Raw genomic sequence first — 21,593 nt, 5'->3', positions numbered from 1 at the left:
TATCATTCTCACTGGCTTCTTACACTTCTAAAAAACATACTTCTGTATAATCTGTCCAAAGTCCTTTAGCTGGAACCGCACATCCTGCTGTTCCCACATGGGTACACCCGCATTTCCTCCCCCCGGCCCCCCTCAAACCTGGGGACCCATTGCCCTGCACAGGCCATGGCCCCAGGGCCACATCATGGCACGACCATGGTGTCTGCAGGAACATACGGGCAGCTGGGACACAAGGCCAACACCAGCTCTGGCCAGCCACCCAGACCCTGGTGGTTGCAGAACAGCACATGAAGGAGGTGACATATGGCCCCTGGGCCGGCCTGGTGGGGCTCAGCCCACGCTGAACCAAGCTCAGAGGCTGGGGCTGGTGCCTGCTATACAAGTGCTAAAAACACAAGAGGGAGGACTAAATCCTTCCCTGATCCTCCTCCTCCCCGACAGCCCCACAGCCACACCAACAGCAGTAACTATCTACACATACATCTTTTATTTTCATCAACAGTATATACAGAGTTACAGAGCAAGGGTACAAAAAACCTGGAGAATAAATAACAGCAAATGGGGGGCTGTAGTGATAACAAGGTGCAAATTAGTCATGATCAGGGACAGACACAGACAAGAGCTTTGTTAACAAAGGTGCAAACAGGTCCCCAGGCAGGTTGTACGGGGCTCGCTGTCCTCACCCAGCGCTGGGTGCAGAGCGGGGCCCAGGGGGGCAAACCCCCGCTTCCCCTGGCAGGGACGGGCAGAGGGGGCAGGAACAGACTGGGCAGCGTGGGGCTCCTGCAAGGGGCCCAGGACACCAGCCCAAACTGCTGCCCCCAGGGACCCCCACCCCGCAGCTGTGCACAGACGAGCCCCTCAGCCCTGCGCCCGGGCAGCTGCTGCCAGTCCTGCTAAAACAAACCTGCTGCAGGGGCAGCTGGAAACGAACGTCCTGATAGACAAGAGCTACAGCAACAGGGAGGGGAAAAGCCCTGGAGAAAAGGCACAGAGGGCAGCTCTCCGAATTGGGGTGTCTGTCCCGAGCACACTCAGCACAGCAGAGCTCAGCCCCAGCCAGGCTGCAGCAGAGCCTGTGCCCCCCCACCCTAACAAAAACAAGCAAGATTATTTATTTTTTTAAAATGTCACTTTGACGCCCCTGCCCTGCGTAACAGTAAGTTTTTAAAAAAAATTCCCCAAAGAAAAGCAAGGATTTGTGGTTTGATTTTTTTTTTTTAAGTGTCCCTTCCACCCCCCCGCCCCACAGAGAGCCAGGCTGGCTGCGTCCCATTGGGGACAGGGTAACGGGTGACCCCGGAGCAGGGGACACCATGGGAGGTGCGGGACACTGTGCCTGCGCAGATTCACTATGCCGAGGAGCAGCCAGAGCCGGGGTCAGCGCCCACGGAGGAGGCGATGGTGGAGTTGAGGACGCAGGGGCTGCTCTCAGACCTGGAAGCTTTTGAAAGTTCGCGCTGTGGAAACAAAAGTGGGAGATGGAGATGAGGAGGTGCTGGGGGGGGCAGCGGGGAAAATGCAGTCGCCTTGAGGGACAGCAGGAGCGGTTCATGGCCCTGATGCTCCTGTTTGTGTGTCTCCTGCTCGCTGCAGAGAGCAGGAAAGCGCGAGCAGAGGAGCTGAGAGGACACAGAGCCTCCCAGCAACACAAGTACTTGTTGCCCAAAGAGCCGCAGGCTGGGAAACGTGTCGGGGTCAGCACAACACAAACAGGCATCCCTCTGTGCCGAGGCCCTGCATGGGCACGGGGCTGCTGCTGGGTGTTGGTGTTTGTTGGGCTGAGCCCATCCTGAGGGAAGGGCAAAGGCCCCTCCAGCCAGGGGGGGACGGCAAAGCCCCTTCCCCAGCAGCTGGGGGGCTCCCCCAGCCTGCAGAGAGCAGCACAGGTTGGGGAGAGGCCAGGGCCCTTTGCAGGAAAAGTTTTCTCCTGCCCTCCCAGGGACAGGGCAGGAGGGTGACAATGGGACAGGGCAGGAGGGTGACAGTGGGACAGGGCGCTGCTCCAGCGAGGGGGGGGTGGGTTTAGAAGAGGTGAATTACCGCAAACTCAGAATAGGTGCTGGCAACAGAATTAATGCTGTGGTTACGCTGGGCAGGGGCTACAGGCATGCACCCACCGCTCAGGGCGGTTCCGTTCAGCTGCACGTTCTCCTTGTTGCGCTCGTTGTGTCCAGGACGCCGGGGCTTCGTGGCTGGGGGGCCGGGGGTCCGGGCCTGGCCACACTGCAGGGAGAATGACAGACGGGACACAGGAACCACGCTGAGCAAGGGGAGCTGCTGCCCCACGCTGCCGGAGCAGCTCGGAGCCCCAGGAGCCCTCTGGGGTCTGGGACCCATTCTGAGCCCACACACACAGCCCCCCACCCGCAAGCTGATGGCCTCCCAGCCACAGGCCCAGCATGGAGGAGCAGAGATGGGTGCACTGGAAATCGGGGATGGAGGAAGATTTCCTGAACGCTGCTGCCCTCCTCCTCCCCCTTGGTCCCAGAAACACCCTGGCAGGGTGGCAGCTGCCCAGCCCAGCTGGACGTGCACAAACGGTGGCTTCTGCATCCCAGAGCCTAGCAGCAATACAGCCAGAGCCCCCTCGGCCTCCCCCAGCCCGCCCCGCGTGCAGGAGCCCCGGGCAGCCTCTCACCTTCCCCCCGGAGGGCGGCAGCCGTGACGTCGGCAGGTGGTAGATGGTTCTCCCACAGGCTGAGCGCATGGTGCTGTTGGGGGTGGCGTTGGAGAGGGCCGTGCCATTGAGCTGCAGGAGCAGAGCACATGTCACCCGGGGGGGCTGCACTGAGCCCTCTGCCCCCAGAGCACTGGGCTGATGTCCCCAGGGAGGACAGAGGTGTCTGGGGTCTGGCCCTGTCTCTACTGCAGCACCCCAAACCCTCCCCACAGCTCTGCGTGGGACACAGGTGACCCCAGACAAGGGTGGCCTCAGCCTGGTGACAGCACTGAGCTCCCACAGGTCCCATCTTGCCCACGCTACCTTGCACTGACATTTTACCTTCCTCACTTTGTGAGGTGTGTGGGGGCTGAGCACCCGGCGCTTGACAGGGGTCCGTGGGGTGCTCCCATACAGCATCTCTGCCTCCATCTGCCGGCTTTTCTTCAGTTGCTGCACAACAGATCGGTGCTTACGGACGGGGCGGAGGATGGCGCAGAGCTGCCGCACAGAGCTGCTGCCCGCGAGCCGGCCCTGCGGCCGTCTCAGAGCCACAGGTTTCCAGGGCTGAGCTGCAGCTCTGGCACAGCGGGGCTCAGGAAAGGAGCTCAGCACACGCAGGCACTGACCGCAGCGGGCACCAGTCCCGCCGTCAGAGGTGACAGCACGTGGAGCCGTGTCCAGGCAGAGGGACAGGACAGACCTGGGGCAGCAGCAGCTCCCTGACCCGCGTGGGGCCACCATGGGCCTGGGGGCAGCGCACTCAGCTCCGCACTCACCCGCTCCTGCTTCTCTTTCTCCTTCTCCTGGTGGAAGAGCTCCCACTGCCCCCTCACGTACTCCATGAACTGTTGCCCCTTCACCAGGAAGGTCCCCTCGTGCTCCTGCTCCCAGGCCTGGACGCGGGTATCCAGCTCCTCCTGCAGCTGGTGAGGACACAGGGACAGTGGAGCGGCCACCCCGTGAGCACAGACACGGCCCTGTGGGCACCGCACCAGCCTGCCTGGGGTGCAGCGGCTGCAGGGCTGGACCTACCTTGGAAAGGGTCTTCTGCAGCTTCGCCCGCTGCTTCTCCTCTTTCAGCAGGTTCCCCCCGCGGTTGGTGAAGCGACTGGGGTCAGTTGCTTTCCTCTGGTACAGGAGGGGTCAGAAGGAACCAAACACACCAGCCCGGCCCACGGCCCAGCACACCCATGGGACACAGAGCCTGCAGAACCCCATCCCTGCGGTGCACCATCCCAAACCCCGCGTAGCCCCGTCCCAAATCCCACCAGCACTCCAGATGCAGCGCCCATTGCCTCCCGGGTCCTTTCAACCGCATTGCGGGCAGAAGCAGGGTGTGTGCTGCCCTGTGACCCAGCACCAAACCCGGCAGGGCGGTTCCTGCCCAGATGGTACCTCCAGCTCCAGGAACAGCCTCCAGTTCTCCTCCCACTTCAGCACCGCCTCAAACAGCTCCTTGTGTGTTTCATAGTAGTTCTTAATCTTCAGCACCTCAGTGTCGTGCAGCTCAAGAAGGGTCTCCGTGTAGTCCTCTGCAGGAGACACCAGCACGGTCAGGAGGCAGCGGGATCCCTGCGCCCCACCAGCTCGGGCAGCCCCACTCCCAGCAGCTCCCACAAGGAGGCAACGAGCAGAAAGAACCAGCACCCACCATCATAGTAGGGGCTGAAGGCTTCCCTCTGCTCCTGGCTGTAGAAGCACTTGTCCCAGAACTCGGCCAGTTCTGCCCGGATCGCCTGGATCACAGACTTCATGTTCTGCAGCTTCAGCTCCTCCAGACGATCCACCTCCAGCTGCAGCTGCCAGGGAGACCAGAGCAGAGAGAGGCAGCATGAGGTGACGAGCAGAATAGGATTTATCTTCTCATAAGCCGCTTTCTAAGGCGAGGCGGCAGCCAGCACCAGCTCCTCCACCCATGAGAGCAGGATTTGCCCATTTCTCCTCCCGCTTGGCTGCTGGGAGCAACTTCTCCGCTCCGGCTGGAGGGCGAGACCCAGCGCTGCCGCCCCAGCCCCCTCCCCAGCACAGGAGGGTCCTTACAGCTTTCCTGGTCTTGGCTCTGCACCCGATCATGTGCACCGCGAAGGCGTCTCTGTCCTCGGCCGGGACCTGCAGCCTGTCCCAGAGCGCAGCGATCCTGGCGCGCAGCTCCGCGCACACGGCTTCGTTCAGCGCGCGCCGGGCCTGCAGCTGCCGAGGGAGCGCGGGGTCAGCACCAGCGCGGGGAGGCGACGGCTCCGCTGCACCCAGCAAAGCCACCGCCTCAGCTCCCCAGACCTCCTCTCAAGCTCCCAAAGGAACTTGCTGAGAGCTGAGCAGCTGCTCTTTACATCACGATACCAACACCAGCCGGGACGCAGCAACAGCCCCGCGGCGCTGGCTCCATGTGCCCACGTACCTGCTGCAGCAGGGTCTGCAGGGCAGCGATGTTGTCTGCGGACAGGCAGAAAGTTTCCTCGGACTCGTACACCACGTCGAGCTCAAAGCTGGTCTCCGGATCGTGGTCCAGCTCCTCCATCAGGAGGATGATTTGCCGCTTAGCACTGACAAACTCTTTGTGCCTTTTCTCCTGGAAGTGACGAGCAGCATTAGGAACCAGTGAGCACCTCGTGTGCCACCCCCAGTGAGACCCTCGGCCCCTCACTCACCTTCTCGGCCACCAGTGAGGCCAAGTGCCGCCTGTAGCGATCCAGGTCCTCCTGGCTGGGCACAGCGTTGCTGTCAATCTGGAACACGGGTGTACAGAGGATGTCGCACAGGTCTCGGTCTTCTTCTTGCAGGGTTTCCAGCTCCTGCTTCCTGTCCTTCTTCTGCTTTAACAAAATCTCCACGTGGGTGCGCAAATTCTTCTCCATCTGCAGAATGGTACCTTCTTCCTCCACCTAGGAGAGTCCAGAAATCAGCTCCCTTCTCTGCAACTCTCACAGACCTGGCGTGCATATTTGAAACCTCTTAAACAAAGACCTGGGACACAAGTCCCAGTTCTGAGCAAGGCGCTCCTCAGGAAGAGGCCAATGCAGCAGCAACACTGATACAGATCAGCTGATTGATGCAACTTCTAAAACAGGGTTCAAGGTTTATTGATGCATCAGCACCCACAGTGATTGTTCTGCCTAGTGGGAGCCCCAAACAATTCCCAGACACAGGTTATATCCACACAGATCATACATATTCATTACATTTCAAATAAATCCTTGGCAAATGCATTGCATTCCTTTGTTACTCAGCTTGTAACAAAACCAACACGAACTGGTGCGCTGGTGTCACCACCTCCTCTTCTGAGTTCCCTCCTGCTTATCTTGTGACTTAACACCTAATGAGCACCTAAAACCTAACATCCGTGAACCTTATTTAATAAGTGCCTAAAATCTATGGCCCTTATTCTTATTAACTTATCTTATTGCTAACTGCTGATTTTAGGTATCAACACAAAATGAGATGCTGTGAGACCCTTGGCCTCCTCACTGCCACCCCCGAGGGCCCGACCTGCCAAGCCCCTGCCTTTGGCTCTACCAAGTATCAGGAAAAGTGGTTTGGAACAAGCGCCTGCCTTGCGAGCTCCAGCCTCCCCGGCACACCGGGCAGCGCCGCTCTGCTGCTCCCGGAGAGAGGAGCAGGTCGTACCTCCAGGGCGTCCAGCTGGAGCTCCCTGCACAGGGTGTCCAGCTCCTTCCGACACAGCGCGATGCTTTTCAGGAGACGCTCCTTCAGGCTCTCCTCCTCGGCCACCATCATGTCCAGCAGGTTCTGCGGCACAAGGTGGGTAGAGGCGGGATGGGGACGGGGCGAGCCGGGGGGTGGCGACGAGCGGGACAACGGCTGGAGAAGCAGCGCTGGGGCCAAGCGAAGGGGGCGCCAGGGGAAGGGACAGGGGTGCGCGCCCCGCAGGGCCGCACTGTGGGCGAGCGCAGCGGCAGCGACAGCCCCGGGTGCCCCGCCCCGAGCAGGAGCTCCGGCCCCTCCCGCCGGCCCCGGCTGAGCCCCCGGCCCCCTCACCTTGATGTGCTTCTTCACCACCTCGGTGCGCTCCAGGCGCATTTCCTCGGGGATGCCGATTTCCTCCCAGATGTCCCGCAGCGTGGCCATCGCGCGGTTCAGGCACGACACGGTCTCGGCCGCCAACACCTCACTGCGGGCGGCGGGAACCGGCCGTCAGCGCCGCCGCACGGCCCGGGGCCACGGCCCCCCCCGCACCCCGCCCCGGGTCTCCCCCCGCACCCCACCCGGTCCCGATCCCGCACCTTTTTCTCGTAGCCATCGCTCCGCTCTGCGCCACCGCTTTCTCCCACGATTTAAATCGCGTCGCGGACGCGCTCATTGGCTGCCACGAGCAATAGCGTCACCGCAGGCCCCGCCCACAACCGCCGCTCTCCTCCAGCAGCCCCGCCCCACGCCGGCCGCCAGCCAATAGCAGCTAAAAGCCTTCGGCTCTCCTAACCAATCACAAGCGAGACCGGCACCCGTGTCTTAACGGTACGGCGCCGCGAGTCAATTGGCGCGCGCTCCGTGTTTGACAGTAACCACGTGACCTCGCGCGGGAGCCCCACCCATCCCGGGCGGTGGCTGCGCGCCACTGCGCAGGCGCCGGGGTGGCTCCGCCCCTCGGGGCGATCCCACCGTACTCCGGGACACCCCCGGGACCGCATCGACAGCCCCGGGACCGCATCGACAGCCCCGGCCCGGTCCCCGCTGCCCTCGACCCCGGCAGAGCCGAGCGGGAGCCGGAGCCGTGCCGGGAGCGAGGCGTTCGCTGGCACGGTGTTCCCGTATAACACTGCAGGGACTGCTTGTCCCTGTTATCTGCGGGGATTAATGTGGCCGCGAACATTGACTCACCCGTGGGACTGCGCGGTCGCCGCCGCGCTGCGGGATGGAGAGGCTCGCAGGGGGCACCCAGCGGGGCACACAGAGACCCGGGCACAGAGCTCCTGCCAGCAGCGAGAGCAGAGCCGGGCAGAGCGAGCTCTCTTTTATTAACAGTTCTCAATGTGTATGTTTACAGATACAGGGCTGGACCAAGAGGTTCGACAGTTTTATCAAAAAATGCCATTCCAGACACACCGCACTCCTGTTGTGACTGTTTCCAGTCCCGTTCCTGTGCGTATCTTGGGGCGGCGTTACGACCCACTCATTCACACATCATATGTGCGTGGGCGGTTTTCCGACCCAAGATACCATTCTCACTGGCCTGGGCTATCGCTGCTTACACTCATAAAAACGTACTTCTGTAGAACCTGCCCAAGGCCCTTTAGCTGGAACTGCACATCCTGCTGTTCCCACAACCAGGTCCTGCTGCCTGGGGGGCCCTGGGGAGCCCTGCTCCCCCGCCAGTGCGGTGCCACCCCCCTGTGCCACTGCCACCCATGTCACTGCTCATCGTGGGGGGCCCAGACTTGTCGGGGAGCGACCTCCATCCCCGGGGGTTCCTGGGGCTTCACACTGGCCCTGGTAAACTCTCCCCAGCCCCAGGAGTTGTCCCTTGGGGGCTATTTCAGGCTCAGAGCCCCCCTGGCACCCCCCTGGCGCAGCCGGCGTGTGCTGGTGGCTGCCGGCACCCGTGGGGGACGCAGCCCCGGCTCCCGGGGGTGCAGCTCAGCACAGATGGCAGCCAGGTCCTGCATGCAGAGCAGCACCTGCGGAGACAGGAGCCTGATGCTGCAGCGATGTGGGGACATGAGTGTCCCCATGTCCCCCGCAGCCCCACCACCCAGCTGCACTGACCACGTCCAGCTGGGCCTCGGTGTTCTCCAGGGCCACATCCATGGGGACCTTGAACTGTGCGGTGACGAGCTGAAAGAGGTTCAGCACGGCCAGCTTGATCTGCCCCAGCTGCAGTGTCCTCCGGGTGGCTGCTCTCTGGATCTGCGCCCAGCGGGACTCCTGGGAACAGTGACAGCCCTGGGCCACCCCAGCCACTGCCCCGTGTCCCCTGCACCCCACAGCTGGGACGGGGACCTGACTGTGTGTCCCCCCCCATGCACAGCTGCTGCTGACGCTTTCTGGGCACATGGGGACCCCCAGCTCAGCCCAGGAGGTGCCACCCGCCTTCCCACCATCAACACATTGGGCATCCCTGCAGCACATGGGGTCCAAACTGCTGCCCCTCTGCCTGGGGGGGGTCCCTGGGCACCCCATGTCCCTCCTCACCTCCTGGAGCACCTCAACGCGGGTGGCCTCGAGGTAAGCCCGGAGCCGGGCCAGCTCATCCCTGGTGCGCAGGAGCTCGCTGTCGGTCTCCTCCCGGTACCGCTGGAGCTGAGCCTGGCCCTGTGCCAGCCGCTCCTGCCCGGCCGCTACCTCCTGTGCCAGGGCGGCCCGCACTCCCACCAGCGCCACGAAATGGGCCAGCATGGCCGGGACGTCCTGGAACTGGGCAGCGTGAGGGGTGAGCGGGCTGGCTCGGGGACACGCAGGGTGCCACGGCAGGACGGGGACCCCCCCGCTCACCTGCCCTGTCCTGGCCACCACGTCCTGCAGGCAGTCGCCGAAGCGGCGGAGGCTCCGTGTCTGCTGGAGCAGGCGCTCCCGATGCTGCCGCAGCCCCTCCAGCTCCCGGAGCAGCCGGGCGGCCTCGTTCTCCCGCCCGGCCGCCCGCGCCCAGTCTGCCCGCCGCAGCGCCCGCTCCCCCCTCACCGCCGAGGCCTGCGGCAGGACACGGGGTCAGCGGGGGCCCACGGCCCGCCCAGCCCCGGCCCCCACCCTGGCACCTGCAGGAAGGCGTTGAATTTGAGGATGACGTCCTGGAGTTGGTCTTTGCGCTGGCAGAGCCGCTGCCGGCGCTGCTCCAGGAGCTCCATCCTCTGCCCAAACTCCTGCGGGAACACCGGGTGTGAGGGCGTCACCCCACACCATGGGGGGACACGGGTGACAGCCCATGAATGGCTGGGTACGTCCCCCATGGCAGCCAGGGCTGCAGCCCCAGGGAGGGGACACATGGGGGACACACATGGGGGACACACATGGGGGACACACATGGGGGACACACATGGGGGACACACATGGGGGCTGCTCTTACCTCCCGCTGGCGCTGCAGCCCCCGCTCCACCTCCGCCGCCTCCTGTCGCTTCAGCAGCACCCGTGCGGAGGGCAGCACCATGGCACTGTCACCCACCAGCACCGTCCTGCCAGGGGTTGTGTGGGGCTTGTCATGGCCAGGGGAAGCCTGGCCAGGGGCACCCCCACCATGGCACCAGCAGGATCCCCTCTGGGACCACCGCTGCTCTGTTGCCAGGGCGATCCGTGTAAAAGCCACTCGGAAGCGTGTTGGGCAGCACGTGGGCACCCAAGTGCCCCAGCTCCTCTGGATGGGGCACAGGCAGAGATGGAGCCCTGATACTCGCCTGGGGACACACCACAGCTCCCTGCCTACAGACCCAGCACCCACCCAGTGACAGCCCCCTGTCAGTGGCACCCTGAGGACCCAGCCATGGGGACACAAACCATGAGACCATGGGGACACAGGACATGTGGCCCCATTCCCAAATTCCACTTGCCCCCAGCCAGCAGCTGCCAGTCCCTGGGGAGGACAGGGGGTCCCACTCACGGCAGCCGCAGCTTGTCCTGGAACGCCCGGCCCAAACTCTCCTCCAGGTTCAAGTCCATCTCAGCCGGCGCCTCCTCCTCGCCCGGCACAGCCGAGATGGCGGCGCCTCGACGCTGTTGCCGGGGCAGCCGGAGGCTCCCGCAGCGCCCGGGGATTTTCCTGGCCTGGAGCATCGCCCCGGGGGATGCTGGGCACGGGGCTGCCGAGGCTCCTTGGGGACAGCTGGCAGCTCTCTGACCACACTCCATCCTCCTCCCGCACTCCAGTCCCCCCTGCAGCCCCTCGGAAACCTCCGTTTGGGCTCCACATCCCTTCGGAGACCATTGCACACAACCGGACCCCAAACACTGCCCCCCAAGTGCTCAGTTCCCACGGTACCTTCTCAGCTCTCCTCCAGCTCACACTGTTCTTATCCAGAACAATGCTCCTCTCCGTGTGGCCCGGGGTGCCTCCCTTCCATGCCACACGCCCCCAGGTTCCCTTCACTCCCCCATGTCCCCTTTGCTCCCCCACGTGCCCCCAGGTCCCCTTAATTCCCCTGTACATGTGCTCACATCCCCCATTACCCTCCACACACACTTGGATCCCTTGTGCACTCACCTCTCCATCACCTTCTACTCGCTCTTCCACCCCCGCTTTAAAGCATTTGCTCCTGTTCCCCTCCAGCACAGAGCCCCCCACGTCCACCCCTGTTCCACCCCATCCTGCTGTGTGGCTGTTCCCATCCATAGGTGCTGATCTCCTCCCTGCTCCCCCCGAACACACAGCTCCCCTCCCCTGCCCATAACGTGCTTTTTCAACCCCTCCTGTCACCCACCCCACAGTTCCCCCCACGGCTGCCCTGATCCTCTCCGTGCAGATCCTGCTCCCCTCATTCTTCCATATATAAGTCCTCTTTGTGCTTTCCATCATGTCCAGACCCGCCCCCAAAAACCACACCGCGAGGTACAGATTAACTCCAGACTTAAACACAGAACACTTCAGGACTAGGAGAAAAAATATTTATAATAAAAAACAATTAAGCCTCCCTAGAGTCAGCATCACCCATGTCCTGCCCGTGCACCAGTTGTTTCTTCCATTACCCCAGGACCGTTGTGGTCCCACAGCGACTTTTTCCATCATACAACCCAGCACCGCTCATGGCGATTGAGCCAGAATCCTGTCCTGGTGTTTGAGCCCGTCACAGGCATCGAGATGAGGGGGTGACTGGAACCCATGTCCCCACTATGCCTGCTCTAGGTGCCACCTTCTTAAAGAGGGACACCTGAGACAAAGAGGAACACAAAAAGAGGAGAAATGGGGGAACAAGGCTGTGGAAGGACGGGGTGAGAGCTGAGGAAGGGTGAGCGGAGAAGGATGTGGGGATGCTCTGACTGAACGGGCCCGTGGCAGGACACAAATGGCCTGTGCTCAGCCACATGGAACGAGGACACGTGTCCAGCTGCAGCTCTGTGTGTCCCCACGAGGGGATGGAACTACGGAACTACGTGCCTCGCAGCTCTTCTCCCCTCCTTTCCCGCGGAGAGACCCCGCCGTGCTGCTCCCCATCGCCACCTGCGCAGGCACAGAGCGGCAGCTCAGCGAGGGCCAGCGGGCCAGACAACGGGAATTCCTCCCTCCCGCACAGGCTCCTGGAGGGCCCACGGCTTAGCTTGGCCCCAAATCTCGGGGGTCGGGCAGGCACCAGGGCTCACCTTCTGTCAGGCAGCTGGGGGAAGCAGCCCGGGTGCTGTTCCCATTGACCAGTGCCAGCGCCTCATGTTTGGTGGAGCTGCTCGTGGCCTCCTCTTCTCCTTTTCCCTCGTCCTCGTCCTCCGAGTCCACCAGCACTAAGACGTCGCCCGAGTCCTGATTCCTGTGAGCAGCAGGGCAGGCGGAGCGGGGCTGAAAGACTGAGACAGCCTGGTCTGACCCCCCGCCGGAGCCTCCCTGGTGCTGACATCCCTCTGCCCCCAAACAACCCATTTTGATGGATTCTGGCAATCCCACCCTGTCCACGTGCGAAGAACAGCACCACCGCCAGCATCACACACCGCTGCCCGTTCGCCTCCCAAATCCTCCAACCGCTCCATGAACGTTCATGTCCTAAATTAGACATCACCAGCCACTCCCGAGTGGAGTTATTCTCCTCTCTCATACAAACGGGGAAGCAAAGGCTCTCAGAAAAGTCTTCCCATCCCACAGCACCACAGCTGCAGGAGCAGAACCCTCAGGGCGAGGGAAGGGAGCAGGGCCCGGAGGGGTGCGAGCAAGAGGAGAAGAAATCTGGCGCACCTGAACCCCAAGAAGGCATTTGTTCATGTGCAGCCATCAGACACCCCTCTGAGGGGAAGGACACGGTGCGAACACCCACCCACAGCTCACACCTGGGAACTGCTTTGCCCGGGGAGGCTCCTGCCCCGAGGGGGATCCCCAGCCCCACAGGGACATCACCTCTGCGAAGAGATGGATGAGAACACACAGGACAGGCTGAGGGAAATGAGCACTCACCTGAACGCAGCACCTGAATGGGGGGAAAGGAAGGAAAAAGAGTGTTAGAAACCAGCACCAGAGCGGTCCCTGGGGCAGCACGGGGCTGGTTCCACTGCACAACCCCTGCCAGCCCCAGCACGGTCTCTGGCAGCCGCAGGTAGAGGCACGGCCATGAAGGTGACCTGCCCACACACACAGAGCGGTCACAAGGACAGGGACAGCCCGGCACGGGCACAGCGCCCTGGAGAACATGATGGAACGGTGCCTGAAGCGCTCAGCTGGGCAAGGGCCTTGTGTTTCCAGCCCACCTGCCTCCAGGGTTGTGGCCAGGAGCAGGACAAGGCCCAAGGGCTGGGGTGACCATCACAGCACCCCAGGAGGGACAGGGGACAATACCAGGCCACCCCAGGAAGGACTAAGCTCCTCCCTGGCTCCTGCAGAAGAGAGCTCCTACCTCTCAGGCACAGCAGGGGGTTGTAGTACAAGACAACCCCGGTGACGGTGAGAACGGCCAGCAGGGACAGGACCACCACTGCGCCCACGACCCCAACGATGTTCACCGGCTCTGCAGAAAGGAGACAGGAGGTCAGTTTATCACCAGGAGATGGAGGGATGAGGAAATCTCAGAGCAAGCGACAGAGCAGGTCCCGGTGCTGTCTCAGCTCCTGCTTCCCATCGTTGCAACAGTCCAGACAGCACAAGGGCTGAGGGTGTCAGGCACTCCTGCCCCAGTGGTATTGAAAGCACCACAGCAGGGCCCCTATTCTTATGCCCACGTGCATATAGTGAAAGCAAATCAACCGCTGCCCATTGCAGCTTGATCCTTGGAGCTGCTCCTCTGTGCTCACAATCACAGAATCGCAGGCTGGTTGGGGTTGAAGAGACCTCTGGAGATCCCCCAGTCCAACCCCTGCTCACGCAGGGTCACAGAGCAGATCACACAGGTCGGTCCAGGGGGTTTGAATGTCTCAGAGAAGGAGACTCCACACCCGCTCTGGGCAGCCTGGGCCAGGCTCTGGCATCTCAAAGGAAAGAAGTTTCTCCTCATGTTTAGATGGAACCTCCTGTGTTTCAGTCTGTGCCTGTTGCCCCTCACCCTGGCGTTGGGCACCACTGAACAGAGTCTGGTCCATCCTCTGACACCCACCCTGGAGATACTTATAAACATTGATGAGATGCCTCTCAGCTTCTCCAGGCTGAACAGCCCCAGCTCTCTCAGTCTCTCCTCATCAGAAAGGTGCTCCAGGCCCCTAATCATCTTGCTAGCCCACTGCTGGACTCCCTCCACTAATTCACAAGCTCACGAGGGACCAAGGATGCTCTTCTGCCAGGCCCATTACACCAAGGTGAGGGGAACTGGGTCTTTTTACCCGGAATGAAGGGAGTCTGACCCACATTACACTTGCTGCAAGAGTATGGAAAGCACCAGCAGGCAAAGAACGCTCTTAGTGGCAAACGGAGCCCCACGGGGACTGGTCAGTGGCCCCTGTGTCCCCGAGTGCTCCTCAGTCCCTGCCGCCAACCCCAGGCAGCCCCACTCACGCTCCACCGTCAGGCAGACGAAGAGCTCCCTCAGCCCCACGGGGTTCTGCGCTTTGCAGACGTAGCAGCCGCCGTCGGTGCCCTGGGAGCAGTTCTGGATGGTGAGCCGGGACTCGTTGCCCTCCTGGGCGATCAGGTACCTGCCCCCCGGGCGGATCTCCGCCTCGGGCCGGCTGACACCGCGCAGCCAGCTGAGCCGCGCCGCCGGCGTGCCCTCCGTCACCCGGCACCTCAGCGTCACGTTGTCACCCACAAAGCAGGTCTTCGGGGGCTCCGATTCCAGGGAAGGGATTTCTGAACAGCCCACGAGGAGGAAAAAATAAAAGGAAAAGAGTAAAGGAGGAAGTTTAACAAGCAATCAGCCATCTGACTGATTAACAATCATTAACAGAGTGAAGTCAGACAGGAGTCTGCGACTTGAATGCTGTAAGTTGGGCATCCAGCTCGCTCACGAGACCTCAGCAGCCTCCAAGGAGCGATCCCAGCACCTTTCGTTGCTCAGCCCTTTTTTCGACACCTGTCTTTACACCCCCAGGGCAGAGCAGTGAAGGTGGCAGAGAGGAGGGCAGCAGCCCAGGAGCTTCCCGTGGGATCAGCAGAGCTCTTGTGTGCCCTGACAACCCTCGGAGGATAAATCCAGCTCAGGTTTTCAAAAGCCACTTTAGTGGCTTCGATGCCTGAAGGGGGCCTGGGGGTGCGCACAACCTTTCCTCTATGAACCCAGCTCTGCCAAACTCAATCTCAAGCTGAGCAAGGCATTAAACCCACCTCTCATTTTCACTCTGTTGCGAGTGCTTGTACAGGTGAAATGGTTGATGTGGGGCGATTTGTCGGCCCCTGAAGCTGCACCCAAAACATAACCCACCTGTAACCACACCATGATGGATCTCAGCTGCAGGCCGTCTGTCCGTCCTGCAGTCCCCTCTGCACAAACCCGGTCACGCTGCCTCCTCAGCATCCCCCTCTGGCAAGCGCCCGCAAGCCTGGCTTGCCTGAGCACTGCCTAAGTGCTCTGGAGGGCACAGAATGACCAGGGCACCTGTCTGCCCCACCATTAGCAGGCTAATTAATAGTTAATGAGGTAGAGAAGTGAGTCAACTCACTTATCTCCACAGTGCATGCGGGCTCCTCCTGCTTGACAACGTGGCTCCCAACACACTTGAAGACTTTGCGGTGGGAGAGGTGGGAGCTGTTGAGTGTTTCCACGTGCGTGTCCGAGTTGCTGGAGGAGCTGATGACCCAGCTGGAGTTCTCCAGATCGTGCCCCTCTTCTCTCCAGTGCAGGGTGGGGTGCGGGTGCCCCCCGGGCCAGCTGCAAAACAGCTGCAGCATCAGCCCCGACGGGGAAGCCTCAGCCCAGCACTTCGGGGCTGAGTGCGGTGGATCTATTGGCAAGAACAGCACGTGGTTAGAAATGCTTCCAGGTCACAGCTCATGGCATTTCAGAGCTGGAGCTCCCGCAAGCGCTTGGTTTTGCCATCGCATCCCTTGAAAGTCGTCCTGGATTCCCCGTCTTGCTCCGTGACCTGTGTCCCACAGCCCCGGGGAGCACAACAGGGACCAAGCAAGAGGTCGTCCTGCAAAAGCCACAAGAGCAACTGCAGCCGAGCCTTGAGGGACTAATGCACAGGGAAGAAAAAAATTATTGTCACAGCTTTGCAAGATAAGCACCTAAAAACACAGCAGGAGAACAAAATCTCCATGCTGCCCTTGGCAATTCGTCACGGCACAGGTCCTCGTGCCTCGGATACAGGGGGTGACATTGATTCGCACTACTTGAGGACAAGGCTCTGCCCCTTCACGTCACTGACACCAGCACTCGGGTTTCCTGAGGGAACACAGAAAGCACCAGGACTCCGGCCAAGGGACAGTGAAGCAGCTTCTCAGAGCCACCCGTTCAAAGCTGGAGCATGTCCCCACAAACCCAGGGCACTGTTGGAGGAGGAGGCTGTTCCTAGTGTAGAATCACCAAACAGTTTGGGTTAAAGAGACCTCCCCAGCTCCCCCAGTGCCCCCCCTGCCATGACAGGGACATCTGCACCAGCTCAGGTTGCTCAGAGTCCCGTCCAGCCTGGCCTGGGATGTCTCCAGGGATGGTTCAGCCACCACCTCTCTGGCCAACCTGGGCCAGGCTCTCACCACCCTCAGGGGCAACAATTTCTTCCTCATGTCCAGCCCGAATCTCCCTCCTTTCATTTAAAACCATCATCCCTTGTCCTATCACAACAGGCCCTGCTAAAAGTCTGACCCCATCTTTCTTACGGGCCCCTTTTAAGTCTGGAAAGGCTGCACTAAGGTCTCCCCGGAGCTTCTCTTCTCCAGCTGAACAGCCCAGCTCTCTCAGCCTGTCCCCCAGCAGAGCTGTTCCAGCCTCGGATCGTTCCTGTGGCTCCTCCGGCCCTCAGAGCCGCTCTGCCCACAGGGAGTTGGGGTGTCCATGGCTCGTGGGCTCAGGGCCACCCACACGTGTCACCGCAGCCAAACCAGGGCCGCTCCACTCCTTCCCGGCACCGCTGTCCCTGCCGCGGGGGACAGAGGTGTCACTGACCCACGCACCACGCTCCATGCCCACGCCACGCTGCAGCCATGGGGACAAACTCCAGCACACACCGTGGGCAGGGTAAATCGGCGCTGGCCTCACGCCAGGGCACATGGCTCAGAAACCACCGCGGCTGTTTGTTATTTAAATACAGAAATGACTCCACGATGGCACGAAAGGATCGGAAGCCAATAGAAAGCCCAGAGCGATCCCTTCGAGCGGAGCGGGGCTGGCGCTCCGTGCAGCACGAGCTGCAGCTGGTTCCACACACACGGGTGCGTTTAACAGCCACGGGGATCCTGGACTCTGATCCAGGCAGAATTAACACGCTGTGCCCCTGGATTAGGCTGGTTTGCCTAATCCAGCACCGAACAAGATCCCACTGGGAGACGGCGCTGCCACGGCGAACCCCACGCCAGAGGGATGCCTGATGGGTATTTTGCAGAGTATTTAAGTGACTTCCAAATGACGCAAGTTAAAAAAACCAAAAGAAAACCAAAACATGACAACAAAACCCCATGTGAGCTACAAGAACATACTGTCTTGGCTTGGCTCTCCAGGAACTACATACACGCGTCTTGTATGATCTTTCAATCCATCCAGCTCTGGTGAGAAAGTTCTCTGCAACTGCTCTTCTGTCCCAGCCCTGGGGGGTCTCACAACTGACCCCAAGTCCCAGCTCATCCAGAGCCGCACGTTTTGTGCCGGTTCCAGGACCGGCCTCCGAAGCCATCGGCTGCACAGCCTGAATTCCCCGGCTCTCCCAGTGCAACTCTGCTCTTCTGCACAAACATTAACAGGAGATCTGTTCCTAAAACGTTAAAAACCCAACAAGCTAAAAACATCGTGCCCACCACAAGCAAAAAAAAAAAACCCTCACAAAAAGAACCTTGTGCCGCAGAAGAGCCAACAGCAGCTTGTATCAGATTGCACACAAACGTAAGAATAAACCCCTCGGAGGTGTGTAGCTGCACGTCTCCTTCACACCATGTGCTTCCCGTCCCAAACAAACACAGAACAGCAGCTCAAGGCGGGGCTGCACCTTTGTCCGGGTGCTAGAACGTCTCCTCTACTGCTTGAGGGTTTTTAAATGCGGTTTTAAGCAAAGGGAGAACTTTCTGGTACCACCTGTGAGATGGGTTGAAGACTGTGAACTGGTGATTCCCACACGAAGCCAACAGATCCCGGGTGGCTCCTTCCCAGCGGTGCCAGGTCTGTCTGAGGGGTCCACGCTGCTCCAGTGACACCGAACACGAAAAACCAGGGTCTGTGCTTCTAGTCTGAGGCTCAGAACCTCCAGCTTCTGGCCTTTGCTGACCTACAGCACCACCAAAATACCTCTCTCCCCTGTTTAAGGGCACACCGCTGTCCTACATCACTTTTGCAACCTTTGGAAATTAATTGACACATTAATTCCACACTAATAAATGAATTTCAGAGTGCTGCACCAACACCTGGCATGCCATCGATAACTTTTGCTCGTGTTTCCCACCCATGTTCTAGATTTAGGGCTCTCCCCTCCTAAGCCCCACACCTACATATGTGTTCTCCGAATTAGCCTGGGGCTCCATTCCTCCGCTCCAGCCCTCCGTGACCTTCCAAACCCCATGTGCAGGTTCCTTGCCCCAGGAAGGGAATTTTTATTGGCGTGAACTTTCAGAGATTTAATCTGTACAAAACAGGTACGACCTTTATGACACGCGCCCTTCGCCAAACACCAAGAAGGCAGGAACACCCTGAACGCAAACAGAAAACAGATCTCACGCACGGCAGGTGTTGACGGAAAGACCGGCAAGAAAGGCAGGGACCAACAGCACACGGTGTCACCAAAATAGGCAAACTGGCAGCAATCCTTCCCTTTTCTCAAACCTGTAACACGGGCTTGCTGGCACACAGGACAGCAGGTCACAGCCCAGGGGCCAGAGCCGGCGTCACATCTTGGAGAAGGGGCCAAGAGGGGACCAGCCATCCGACCTGCGTTCCCTGCCGAGCTGGAGGGGGCTGTTCCACCAAAGAGACGAGGAATCTGGGCAAGACAACGGTTTCCCAGTAAAGCAGGGAGGAGCTGAACCAGCGGTGTGCGAGGTAACCGGTCCCAGCGCCCTCCAGCCCCACCTTCCACCGGGCTGTGAACGTTTCCGAGAGAATGAGCGAAAGAAATGAGAGATGGGAATGGGAGAGAGCATCAAAACAGGACAGAAAGGCTGAAAGAATGGCCTGTGCTGACAACAACAGGCACGCTGCCAGGACGGTGCTCCCGGCAGGAAACCTGAGGAAAGCGGTGTTTCTGTCAAAACTGGAAGGCTGCAGACAACTCCTCAGCTGAGGACCCTCCGTTCACACACCAAAAGGATGGCACAGCACATCCATTTCAGATGTACTTCAATCAAGGGGAAAACACACAGCGAGGAGCAGCCCCTACCCAAAGACTTATGAATGCTCGAGTCAGCCAGACTGTGAGGCAAAGGGCCACCCCGGAACAGCGACAGGTTATCAAAGATCTGTCCGAAAACTAGTTTATCATCACCAGTGAGGAAGGAACTGAAGAGACATAGTGAAGGCTTAACAGCTGGCATTTGGTCTTCTGCATTGCACACAAGTGATCACCGACGGAGCGTTTAGACACGTCTTTGTGCTTGTGAGCTTGTGTAACTGAGTTCCATCAGCCTGCTCACAGATTTTGCATGATTAGGCAAATTTTCCTCTCTTTTACACTATTTTACTACCGGCGCCAGGTGAATGTGGGGACCTGTGAGACTCAGGGGAGGAAATTCCCAAGGCGGGACAGACTTACTGGCCACCAGGAGCTGGACCCGGTGCTCGTGGTCCGTCTGGTTCAGCACCTCTCTGCAGGTGTAGTTGCCCTGGTCCTGCAGCCGCAGCTCCGAGATGCGCAGGGAGCTGTTGTCAACCAGGGAGAAACGGACGTCCGGGGGGAAGGAGACCCGCGAGGAGAAGAGCGGGGGGAAAGAACGAGGGTCCCCTTGAAACCAGACCACCTCGGTTGCTTCTTTGGAGACATTTCGGCATACCAGGAGGATGCTTCCTCCGACCTCCCCAAAGACCACTTCTTCTGTTCCTGCAAAACACAAGGGATAGTGTTAGGGATCCGGGGAGATGACAAAGCCTTCCATCAGAAAAGAGCTGGATATCTGATATATCTGATATACATCAACTAGGGGGGCTCTTGCCAAAGGATCTCCGAGATGCATGTGGCAACTACCAACATATAAAGCAGACACACAATAAGGAAGAGGGACATGGCGTGAAAGTCTCAACAGGAAAGCAAGGACAGGGGATTTCTGCCTGAGAGACGACAACAAACAAGTGACTCAAAGGAGCCAGAGAAGAGCGATGTTAAACGCTAATTACGTGGGGTCACAATGTCCATGCTCACCCCACACTTAGCTGGAGCACTTGCCCAAGCAGCCTCATCCCTGCAGCACCCAGGTACCGAAAATGGCGGCAAAACCCCACCCCAATATTGAAGGAAGGCGACACAACTGCTGACATCCCCTTTTATATCCCCGATATCTGCTTTTTCTGCTCTCCCTGCCAAATGGCGCCTGGACCCCCCAGCCAGCTCGAGGGTCCGCAGGATCCCCCTTCTGCAGCGTCTGCCCCGCTTGTTTTCAAAAGTTAGTGTTTTTCTCAAATGAAGCAGCGCTGGGGAGCTCCCACGCACGCTCGCTGCTCCCTGCCCCGCAGCCCCCGCTACCTGCGGCGTCCCGGCGCGGCACCAGCCTGCAGACGCAGAGGGCGAGGAGGACGCGGGCCGGCGTCCCGCCGGGGAGCCGCATCGCCGGCGCCGCTGCCACGGGCGCTGCTGAGCAGCCTCCGCCCCGGCCAGCGGGCAGGGAGGGAGGGCGGGCAGAGCTGGCCGGGCCCGCCCGCTCCCCGCTGCCCGCTGCGCCGGGGCCCGTGGAGGGGATCGTGTGTCAGCCCCCGCTGCCGCGGACCTGCCATCTTGGGCGGCCGCCATGTTGGGCGCCCCCGGGCCCGCCCGCCATCTTGGGCGCCCCCCCCCCCCGCCATCTTGGGCAGCCCCCCGGGGTCGGTCTGAGGATCGAGGACATTTAACGCATTGGGGACGATGTTTCCAGAGGGCGAAACTAAGTGAAGGTTCTAAGTGAAACCCCCCCACCCAGAGGATCTTCCATAATTGAACCCGGTAGAGATGCCTCAGAAGCAGTGGGAGCGGGAAGGACAGTGGCAAGTGGCAATGAGCCGTGCCACAAATTGTATGGTCTGGCACATGGGGGGAAAAACCAAAAGGCAGCAGCTTAAAGCAAAGCTGGAGGGGAATGAAGGGGCTCTAGGATGAGGCAGAAGGGTCAGGGATGAGCTGCACAGCTGGAGGGAAAAGAACCGATGTTTTCAGTTTCTTTAGAGCTGTCCCTGGGATTCCCCGTGGCCAAGGTAACACCGCAGCCAGGGTGCTGTTACATCTCGGGAGCCGATGCATTAGAAATTATCCCAACAACAGGTTTTGTTTTGCTGACTGGTGCCAAGTGAACCCAATGGACCTACATTGACCACCACTGCAGACAGCAGCTTCCAGGCTGGATTGTTATATGTAGCAATACAGATATTACTTTCCTGCATAACCCCACAACAAAGGCTGTAGAGCCGTAGGCATCCTCAAGTTCCTCCAGGACATCTTTCCACCTGGGGAAAACACAACATGGTCAGCTCCGCAGCAGCCATCACACGCTGTGCTAAGGCGTGCATGGAGCAGGGTGCCGAGATCCACAGGGCCCTGGCACGTTAATTATAACCTAATCAACGGCAGGACCGAGGCCGCTCTAGGCAGCGGCCTTACCAGCGCTCGG

General features: G+C 60.2%; 3 protein-coding genes across 5 annotated transcripts; all 3 read right to left on the bottom strand.

Moving 5' to 3' along the window:
- Positions 1–464: 464 nt before the first annotated feature.
- On the bottom strand, positions 465–6,998 carry PRC1 (protein regulator of cytokinesis 1). 3 transcript variants are annotated; one of them, XM_082066155.1, is made up of 14 exons: positions 6,907–6,998; positions 6,662–6,794; positions 6,290–6,412; positions 5,314–5,547; positions 5,064–5,234; positions 4,706–4,855; positions 4,317–4,464; positions 4,061–4,197; positions 3,698–3,793; positions 3,442–3,588; positions 3,005–3,115; positions 2,642–2,752; positions 2,044–2,226; positions 465–1,460 (listed from the first exon to the last, which is right to left on the bottom strand). In XM_082066155.1, the coding sequence occupies exons 1-14, from the start codon at positions 6,981–6,983 to the stop codon at positions 1,353–1,355; spliced, it is 1,929 nt and encodes a 642-aa protein (XP_081922281.1). In that variant the 5' UTR covers positions 6,984–6,998; the 3' UTR covers positions 465–1,352. The 3 variants fall into 3 exon arrangements, with proteins under 3 accessions (XP_081922281.1, XP_081922283.1, XP_081922282.1); XM_082066157.1 differs by having other exon boundaries at positions 2,121–2,226; XM_082066156.1 differs by having other exon boundaries at positions 3,014–3,115.
- A 1,153-nt stretch (positions 6,999–8,151) lies between these two features.
- On the bottom strand, positions 8,152–10,267 carry CFAP73 (cilia and flagella associated protein 73; the record flags this gene model as incomplete). The annotated part of the gene is made up of 7 exons (XM_082066474.1): positions 8,152–8,298; positions 8,387–8,545; positions 8,813–9,034; positions 9,113–9,307; positions 9,373–9,477; positions 9,681–9,786; positions 10,209–10,267. The coding sequence occupies 7 exons, from the start codon at positions 10,265–10,267 to the stop codon at positions 8,152–8,154; spliced, it is 993 nt and encodes a 330-aa protein (XP_081922600.1).
- Positions 10,268–11,202: 935 nt separating this feature from the next.
- Positions 11,203–20,771, bottom strand: VSIG10 (V-set and immunoglobulin domain containing 10; the record flags this gene model as incomplete). The annotated part of the gene is given in 10 exon segments (XM_082065861.1): positions 11,203–11,762; positions 11,903–12,063; positions 12,699–12,711; positions 13,135–13,245; positions 14,223–14,516; positions 15,326–15,607; positions 19,556–19,840; positions 20,480–20,566; positions 20,569–20,723; positions 20,725–20,771. Coding segments are annotated over 10 exon segments (1,506 nt in total). The 3' UTR covers positions 11,203–11,691.
- Between the last annotated feature and the right edge of the window lie 822 nt (positions 20,772–21,593).

Source organism: Streptopelia decaocto (genome assembly GCF_964273445.1).
Source record: "Streptopelia decaocto genome assembly, chromosome: 15".
Classification (NCBI taxonomy): Eukaryota; Metazoa; Chordata; class Aves; order Columbiformes; family Columbidae; genus Streptopelia; species Streptopelia decaocto.
Note: the sequence above shows the minus strand (reverse complement) of the source record. Positions and strands in the feature narration are given on the sequence as shown.